This window comes from Sinocyclocheilus anshuiensis, unplaced genomic scaffold, assembly GCF_001515605.1.
Source record: "Sinocyclocheilus anshuiensis isolate Anshui unplaced genomic scaffold, SAMN03320099.WGS_v1.1 scaffold2130, whole genome shotgun sequence".
Taxonomy (NCBI): Eukaryota; Metazoa; Chordata; class Actinopteri; order Cypriniformes; family Cyprinidae; genus Sinocyclocheilus; species Sinocyclocheilus anshuiensis.
Window position 1 is genome coordinate 59,697 of NW_015557208.1, and position 9,731 is coordinate 69,427.

The following is a 9,731-nucleotide window of genomic DNA, read 5'->3' on the forward strand; positions in this document are numbered from 1 at the left end:
ATGGAGCAAGTCACGTGAGTGCAAACGTGAACGGCTCTGTGTGCGACGAAATCCGTGACTGCGGTGCTGAAGACGGGAACATGTGTGGAAAATAGGAGAAAACGAATCGAAGCGCAGACAAGGGACAACTTTGAAACTGTCTGGAGTGTGTTCCTTTAAAACTGGAGGGTTTTGTCCGAGTATGTTCTAACAACATTGAGCAGCGACTGATGAGCGGTAAAACCGGGAGCTGAACTAAGTTATGTGCTTGAGGATGTGGATCAAAACGGTAAATCAAAGACAGTAAAATCCTGTCAGTTCGCTATAATACAGTTTAATCTTGACTTTCAGTGTTTATTACTGTGTTTATTGGCGTGATGGTTTGGCCATAATAGTTTAACTAGTCATTACTAGTTAATCAATTAGTCATTAAGTCAGTGGGTGAAAAACATGAACAAATTGAACAAAATCTATCCTTAAACAAGCTTTTCAAAAGAATTTGGTTTAACTGTATAATCTGTGTAAGTATGGAGTTGCTTTGCTTTTTTTCTGAACTGGTGTAATACATTTTAATCTTTTATTAGGCTATCTGTTGCCTGTGTTGTTACTGTTGTCATATTGTGTGTGATTTTCATTTGAAAACCCATTTTGGGTTAATTTAACCCAGCAGTAGGCCTATAGTAAATTGCAAACAATATTTGCATTAAATAAAACAGTCCACCATGTTTATTGATACATTACCTGATATATAATGTATGTATGTATGACCTAATGTATAAACAATCGTTTCAGAGCAATTTGTTGTAGCCACTTACCCTGTAACTACATGGAACAAGGAGGGAGCAAAGCACCACTTTAATTTACAGCCCGCAAATGTTGTATTTACCCTGTAACTACATGGAATAAGGGGGGAACAAATCAAATGCTTTCAATGAAAAGGCTGAGTGATAGTGTTTACCCCCAGAAACAGAGCTGTGCTTTTTGTCTTATTTTCTATGTGCTGCTGCTGCCTATTTATTAATAATAAAAACTTGTGCATCATGTACAGTAAATGTTCAGCAGATGCTTTGTGTACTTTGGCATAAAAGTGAGGAAATACAGAAGCAATGTAACATAACGAAGCCAACATATCAAAGATGAGGTTACATTAAACGTTTTTATTGAAAAACTTGTGAAGACATACAAACATTTTTCTTTCTTTTGGCTGTCAGTTTTTGCATCGAATAACATTTTCATCGTTCTTATGAATAATGAGAATGATATAAACAATTATTAATTATAGAAATCGAATAAACTACTTATAGGAAATATGAAACAGAAAATAAACAAATAAATAAAAAGCGATACCTCGCTGCAGGAACAATATTTAAGGAACCGTTCACCGCGAAAAAATCTAAGTTCTGTCATCATTCACTCACCTGTATGAGTTTATTTCTCACACAGAAGCAGATGGATGAGTGATGAGAAATGTTCGCTCTGACCGTCAAGCTCCTAAAGCTCATATAAGCACCATGATAGTATCATAACAGTCATGTCCTGTATTTTTAAACATTATTTTTGGAAAGAAATACTATAACATTAGAACTGAACAACTGCTTGGTCACCTATGCATCATTACATTAGTCACCTTGATGGAAATATATGTCAGATTATACAATAGTCAATAAACATGTCATGAAGGCATTAACAAATATTTGTCTATCTGTAAATTTAATTAAAAAGTCATTCCCTCCATGTTTTGGACACTGGTCACAATGACCAATCATGCAGTCTTTTGTGTTATAGCTTTCTTGCAAGCTGCTAATAATATCTTTAAAAGGTACTTATCTTTCACCATCAAATGAGCTACTAATTGTTGAGAAAGAGCAGTCAATTCCATCACCAGATAAATTACGTCTTACTTCTGTTACATGATCTGCCAGCTGTTCCCCACATTTCCTCCAGCAAAGACCCCTTCCCATTTCACCAGTGCGGGCAGACTTTAACTTACATACAACATATGATACAACATATCTGATAAGACTCCGCCAGCAGAATTCTCTGTAAAATTCTCTCTCCCTTTGATGAAACTGAACTAAAAGAAGTGATGCCACACCTATACCAGAATCCTTGCTGGTTTAAAGTCGGGATCAAAGGCAACCCATCTCAATAATCTAGCCTGTCTTTCAGGTACTGGCGATTTACATTCTTTAAACCAGATTCTAAAAGGAACCTTAGTCCATTGATTATTAAACTATTAATATATTGTTTGTATTAGGTTTTGCGAGCCAACACAGCAAAATCTCCAAATCCTTCCACCTTGCTATATATTCTGGGTTACAGCAGCATGCTCAAGGTCTTAACTGGGCCAAAACCAAATCTTCTTGATGTCAAATACAGGTACTCCCAGTGAACTGAGTCAAATGCCTTTTCGGCATCTAAACTGATTACTACTGCGCTGACATTTTCTTTAGTGATATAATCACTTAAATGCAGCACCCACCTAATATTATCTTGTGTCTGTCTATCACATACAAAGCCTGTCTGATCTAAATCCACTAATTCTGGTATTATATCTTCCAGTCTTTTGCTAAATGCACTACACTCCCTTTACCCTCTTTAGGAATAACCGATACTATTGCCTCGCTCCATAGTCATGTCCTATATTACAAGTTATATGAAGTTGTATTTTGTTATGTGTAAAGAACAGACTAAATTTATTCACTGAATTATTAATTATTCACTGAAAATCACCTCCTGCACCATTCAAATGTACCACATTGATGCAATGAGAGTTTGCAACACTTTTTGCACACTTTGCTTGTTTGCATGTGCATCATCAGCATGGCAGATCTGAACATGAGGAGTGATATGTGAGAACTAGTGCAGTCTCAGGCTTAAAGATCACCTGTGTAGTGTGTGAAAATATATGCATGTGTCCTCGCACTGAACCCGGGTCATGCCACACCACCAGATCCATGCCAGCTCAGTCCTGGAACCTCTGCAGCATCTCACAAGTCTTCTTGCCCAGAACCTCGTGGATCTTCTTGAGGCGTCGGTCAGATATGGGTCTGACATAACTGTGGGGCAGGATCACGGCCGTGCCGTCCTGCACCTCGCCCATCACCAGCAGGGGGAGCTCACGGTGCTGCGTTATGTTGGGACATGGGCAGCTCCAGTCCATGTGTGCCAGCAGCACCTCCAGGTGTTGTGTTTCAAAGAGCTGCAGGCCCATCTTCTCATCACGCAGCACCTGTTCCAGGTGGAACCGTGCGATTCCCGAGTCCAGCTCCTCGATTAGCTCTGTGAGCCTTCCCACGATGGCAAAGTCGCTGCGGCAAAGACTCGCCACGATCTTTCCTTTCGGCCGGCAGTTTTTACACGGACGCCGCTTGGGCTGCGGGCAGGTGGCTTCGCATTCTCTACGCGTGCGGAAGTTGTTCTTGTTGCCATGGCAGCCGCCGTAGACGAAGGCCAGACACTGTTTCATGAGGCTGTTGTAGGCCCAGCGCGGCTCCCAGAGCTTACAGGGGCCCTGCACAGCCGGCAGCGAGCACACACCCAGCCCCTCGCGCTGACACGACACCCGGCACTCCTCGTACGTCTCGAAGCGGTTGCGGCCGCCCTCGCAGCCTCCGTGCGCAAACACATGGCACTCGCCCCGGGCCGCATCGTAGTACCAGTCCACCCGCTGCTCGCCGCACTCACCCCGCTCCACGGGGGCCCAGCAGTCGGCCGGAGAGAATGGCTGTCCCAGCGGCAAACCTGCCTCAGGGTCGTCGAAGAAGTCCTCGCTGTCGCGCCTCACGACGGAAAGCGGGTAATCGGCCCGCAGCGCTCCTGCAGTGTTTCGCGTGATGCAGGTGTAGATTCCCGTGTCCCACACCTGGCCGTTATACACCACCAGCTGACCGATGTTGGTTATGACGACGTTCCCGTACATCTGGTCCGGCCGCATGAGGATTCGCTCTCCTCCCTCGGACAGCTTCTCCCAGGTGATGTCCGGCTTCGGGTGTCCGATCACGTCGCAGTGGAAGCTGGCCGTTCCGCCCAGGTAAATCACCTGCTGCTGGGGGTTGGAGTAGAGCGTCGGCGGGAAGGGCTCGGAGTCGTCGGCGGCTGCAGACGTGGGTTGAGCCGTGGTGTCCTGCGGCAGAGGGCTGGCGTTTGGGCCAGACAGGTGATAACGACAGGTGACCACGGTGAGCGTGACGCCCTGAACGCAGGCCTCTGCATCCATGTAGCAGCGGTTGAAGTACGTGAGGCCATCGGAGGCGCAGGTGAAGCTGGGCTCGCTCTCGCAGCGGTCCTGACATTTACACACCGGCTGCCCCTCCCACACGTCACACACCGCCCCCTGATGGCTGCACACAAACCCCTCACAGCTGGCCACGCCTCCCGCTGAAACTCCCGCCCCCGACTGACCGTCATCAGAGGAGCCATCAGAGAAGCGGGACGCCACGCAGCTCAGCAGGCCACACACGTTAGTGCAGCACTTCTCAAAGGCAGCGCAATCCTGTAGAAATGCACACAAACACGTGTTAGTTTTCCACAATCACGCATCAGGTTTCAGTTAACTATTTGGTTACACTTTATTTTGATTGTCCGCTGTAGACATTCTACTAACTATGAGTAACTTTGCAACTATATGTCAACTAACTCTCATTAGAGTATTAGGATTAGGCTTAGCAGAAGAAGCTGATATGAACTTGGGGGACCATCAAAATAAAGTGATAGCAGATATTAAGCACACTGTCTATTAATACTCTCAAAAAGTCCACTTACATTATTCTCTGTGTGTTTTTTTTTCTTTCTTTCTATAGGTTATTTTAATGGTTTTCTCCGTTTTAATTTTTGAAAAAATACAGCTGCGCATCACAGAAATACATTACAGTTTAACAGAGATTCACATAGAAAACAGCTGTTTTAAAGGATAATAATATTTCACTGTTTAACTGTATTTTTGATCAAATAAATGCAGCCTTTGTAAGCAGAAGAGACTTCTTTCACAAACATAATAAATCTCATTGACTCAAATTTTTTGAACAATATATTCATATCCCAAAATTAAAACTACTCAAAAAAAAAAAAGAAAAAAAGAAATTGAACACAAATTTACTTTAACATCACACAGGTCACTGAAAACCTAATTAGCTACTAAAACGGAAAGTCCAAGGAAACTGCTTGTCTTTCAAAAGAACTGTAATTTGTGCTCTCTATTTCTACTACAACTATGTTGTTGATGTTGTCTGAGGCAGTGACTGAGTGAGGGTGTGTTCACCTGGTCGGTCTGGCATTCCCTCTCACAGGTGCTCTGCGCATCCACCCACAGGTTCAGGTTCAGGTGATTGGGACAGACTCCCGGATGATCCGCAGCGACGGGCCAGAGCCGCATGAGGAGCAGAGAGCAGAGGAGTCTGAGAGGAGATCCGGAGAGCCGCATGAGTGAGACGTCCAGACGCTGGTCTGTCCTGCGATCAACCGGCGCGGGGGGTTTATGAACACAAGCAACTGCACAAACGTCGTTAAGAGACGAAAGAAGCGCGAGCCGTGTGATCCTGGACCATCTCTGTGAATGAAATCCGGCGGGAACGACGGATGTCGACATGGAGGAGCTTTTCCTCAGTAAAGCTGCTGTGGCCTTTGTCCCATGATCTGGAGAGCGATGAAGCTCCTCTCTCATGCTTTAGTATGCAAAGCCCGCTGGGAAAGCAAGTCGAGCTCAATATCTGACCACGTCTCTTTGTCCTGCGAGGAGCCCCAGGCCTTTCATTCTCCACTGACTTCTGACCGGCTCACAGAGCAGGTCACGGCCCTCCGTGTGAGACGAATGACAGCCCGGCTTCCACACACTCCATTCATTCATTCAGCTCTGATTTATGAGGACTGGTCTTCACTAGCCTGGTTCTGTTGATTGAGTTTGTCAGAAAGCTCAGTTTCTGCATCACCACTGCTGTAGAAACACACTGAACACAAAACACGAGGCGTCTGACCTGAAGCACTGCATTTCAGTAGAATGTTTTTTCTTAAGAAACAGAAATTATATTGTTCAAACAGAACATTAAAGAGCATCAACAGAAAAGTTCACATGTAACAAATGAGAGAAAAAAGAAAACACATTCATACACAAAAGCAATAATAATTATCATTTAAAAATAGTCACTTTATACTTTTTGACCAACTTTTAATTTTTCCCGAATTTTGGCCTTGTTTCATATTCATTCTGACACCTTAATACTTGTTTTGTTTTTTTTACTGTTTTTATAACAGTCAAATCTCTTCATTCAGTATTAATGTTTTACTGTATCACTTAAATCTAAATAAAACTTCCTATCCATTTTATTGGTTTTTAAATAATCTGTGCTTTGTGTTGACCCTTCTTGTGTTTACAGGCACTGTACACAGCCTCCCATAACCTGTTCAACAAAAATATAACCTGGTTTTTACATGTAAATCACAATGAAAACAAGTGAGCGTCACCCGGGAGTCAGAAAGAACACACACTGACTGCTGTCGAATCTGTGTGTGAGTGTGTGTGTGTGTGTGTGTGTGTCATACACTGAAGCAGTTCCGGCGGATGACGCAGCACGTCAGCGTTGCGTGATTAGTGACGAATGCGGAGAGAGAACAAAACAAAATGCCGGTCATGAATTAGAAGTACAACTGAAGATTTGTAAAGAAGAATGTCAGAGGATTTCGATATAAACTGACTGGTTTTCCTTTGCTAAAGTAAGGAAACTTTGCTTCCTTTGCTCCTATTAAACAAACTCGCGACACTAGCATCTCAGAGGCGTGCGCTGCGCATACGTAATAGATAACAGAAGTGAGAGAAAAGTGTTTATTACGTTTGAAATATGGATATTTTTCTTACAAAAACTCATGGATTCGCGACAGAAGGTCTTTATTCACTCCCCGGAGCCGTGTGAAGCACGTTTATTATGAAAGCGCGAGCTTTATTTGACGACTTGTGGACTGTTCATCTGCAACACCCGCTGACTGCAATGATAGAGCTTGGAATAGCCAGGACAATTTTGACTATAACTCCGACTGGATTCGTCTAAAAGAAGAAAGTCATATACACCTAAGATGCTTTGAGGGTAAGTAAAACACAAGCTAATTTTCATTTTTGGGTGAACTAATTTGCATAAATTTGATGTCAATGCTATTGGTCGATAACCTTCAGGATTTGTTGGATCTTTCGTTGGCTTTAAGATTGGAATTATAATTGCTTGTTTCCAAGTTTTTGGAATTATTCCTTCTCTCCATATTTTATTGTATAATTTGAGTATCAATAAAATAACATTATCTGAAAGATGTTTAAACATTATGTAACTCACCCTGTCACATCCTGGGGCAGTATTTGCACATTTCTGCAGTGCTATTTTTAGTTCTGAAACGGTAAAATCCATATCCATGCTACTGTTTCTGTTTCTTCTCTCTTGCATAATATTTGGATTGGTTTCCAAAAAAACCTTTCTTCTTTCTTCGTATTCTTCACCCAATTCTAAACTATGTAATCTTCCTAAAACCTTTCCTAGCATATTTGCTTTTTCTATGTCTGATATAGCAATTATATCCTTCTCAATCAACACTGGAATTTGCTTTCTCTTTTTCCCTCTTCCACCCATATTCTGAAGCATTTTCCATACTTGATCTACAGTGGTGTCTTTTTATCTGACAAGTCTTCGGGTTTGAGTCGTTCCTTCATCACGCGACAGACCCATGAGCTTAAAGGGTTAACGGAGAAATTAATAGTTCAAAGGGTAAATTATGATTTAGAGAAAAGGAGTAAATATAGCAAATATCAGTGTGGCTTTAGAAGTAAAAGATCAACGATAGATGCGTTAAGTCAGTAATGATATAGAAAAGGCAATTCATATGAAAGAGATTATGATAGTAGTATACTTTGATATAGAAAAGGCATATGATACAGTATGGCGAGAAGGATTGCTATATAAAGCTTCAAAAATGGGTATAGAAGGTAAATTATATAACTGGTTAAAACAATTTTTATTCAACCGAACATTTGTAGTTCAAGTGGGCTCATGCCAGTCATCTTTTTTTAATGCAGCGAATGGCATTCCACAAGGAAGTGCTATCAGTCCAATACTTTTTAATGTTATGATAAATTATATTTTTGATAATTTAGGACCTGGGATAGGTTGTGCACTTTATGCTGATGACGGAGCTATATGGAAGAGAGGACGAAACATGACCCAAGTTCTTTCAAGTATTCAATCTGCTATTAAAAAGGTTGAAAGATGGAGTATAGATTGGAGATTTAAAATATCAGCTAGTAAGTCATGTTATATGATATTTAGTAGAAGAAAAGAAATTCCTAATGATATTGTATTACCAATATGTGGCAAACCGCTAGAACAAGTCAAAGAATTCAAATATTTAGGTATCTGCCTGGATAGCAGGTACACTTGGAAAAAACATATAGAAGAAGTGGAGAAAAAGTGTAGGAAAACTTTAAATGTTATGAGGGCAATAGCTGGTAAAGAATGGGGAGCAGAAAGATCTTCAATGATGAAAGTGTATCAAGCTTTGATTAGATCTGTATTTGATTATGGCTGCATGATATATGGTGCGGCGTCAGAGACATTGCTAAAGAAGCTAGATAGAATACAATACAGAGCACTTAGAATGTGTTTAGGAGCAGTCAAATCAACACCGGTGAATGCTTTAATCGCTGAATCGAATGAATTGCCACTGAATTTGTGCAGAGTGAAATTGTCATTGGCATATTGGACATCTATTAAAAGTTATGCTGGAGACAATATTGGGAGCAGGAACATATATCCCTGACTTGGATATATCCATAAGTAAAAGATTAACATCTGAATTATCAATAGGCTATATTCTGTTGAACTGGTCGCTATTATAGTGGGACTTATGTGGATAGAGGAAGTGACACCAGACAGAGCTGTGATTTGCTCAGACTCTGCTTCTGTCTTAACTTCATTATCCAGCCACCAGTCATCTAGAGAAGATTTAATGAATGAAATTTTAATGTTAATATGGCGAATTCAAAGGAAAGGAATTTTAATAGGATTTTGTTGGGTTCCAGCCCGTATGGGGGTAGTTGGGAATGAAATAAGTGATCAACTGGCTAAAAATGCTTTAACAAAAAAGGAAATTGATATCGATGTTCCATTAGGAAGAGGGGAAGTTACAAGTATTACTAAGAGCGATGTTACAAGAGAATGGCAAGAAGTGTGGAATTTAGATTATAAGGGAAGACATTTATATAAAATCAAACAGCAGGTAGATACTAAAATGATTGTAAGAGGAAGGAATAGGAAGGAAGAGGGGATAATAGCTAGATTAAGACTGGGTCATTCAGGGCTGAATGGTTCATTGTTTTTAATTGGTGTACATGTTAACGGCTTATGTGAATTTTGTGGTGAGAAAGAAACAATTGAGCATGCAATATATGAATGTATAAAGTATAGTGAGGATAGGAAGGAACTAATAGCATATCTAAAGGATAAAGGTAAGAAGAATAAGGATGTGGGATATTTATTGGGATATGAATTTAATAGTGATAGAACAAGATATAGGATGTTATTACATTTTTTATATAGCACAGGACTAGATAAAAGAATATAATATAAAAGATGTTCTGTTTCGGTTTGGAGTCTAAGGGGTTCCGTGTGGAGGACGGAGAGCTAACCGATACCTATGGAGTCAAAATAATGCCACATATATATGCAACATAATAAAGTTTTGCAAAAGAAAATAAAGTTTTGCAAAAGAAAATAAAGTTT

At 41.0% G+C, this 9,731-nt stretch overlaps 1 protein-coding gene across 1 annotated transcript; it reads right to left on the reverse strand.

Moving 5' to 3' along the window:
• Positions 1 to 2,944: 2,944 nt before the first annotated feature.
• On the reverse strand, positions 2,945 to 5,694 carry wfikkn1 (WAP, follistatin/kazal, immunoglobulin, kunitz and netrin domain containing 1). Its single transcript, XM_016474351.1, has 2 exons — positions 5,240 to 5,694; positions 2,945 to 4,474 (listed from the first exon to the last, which is right to left on the reverse strand). The coding sequence occupies exons 1-2, from the start codon at positions 5,639 to 5,641 to the stop codon at positions 2,945 to 2,947; spliced, it is 1,932 nt and encodes a 643-aa protein (XP_016329837.1). The 5' UTR covers positions 5,642 to 5,694.
• Positions 5,695 to 9,731: the final 4,037 nt, after the last annotated feature.

Bases quoted from the DNA above. Each gene is read 5' to 3' on its own strand.
- wfikkn1 (XM_016474351.1), bottom strand. From the start codon at position 5,641: ATGAGAGAGGAGCTTCATCGCTCTCCAGATCATGGGACAAAGGCCACA. The intron at 4,475-5,239 runs GTGAACACACCC...GCATTTCTACAG, and splicing joins GGGAATGCCAGACCGACCAG to GATTGCGCTGCCTTTGAGAA.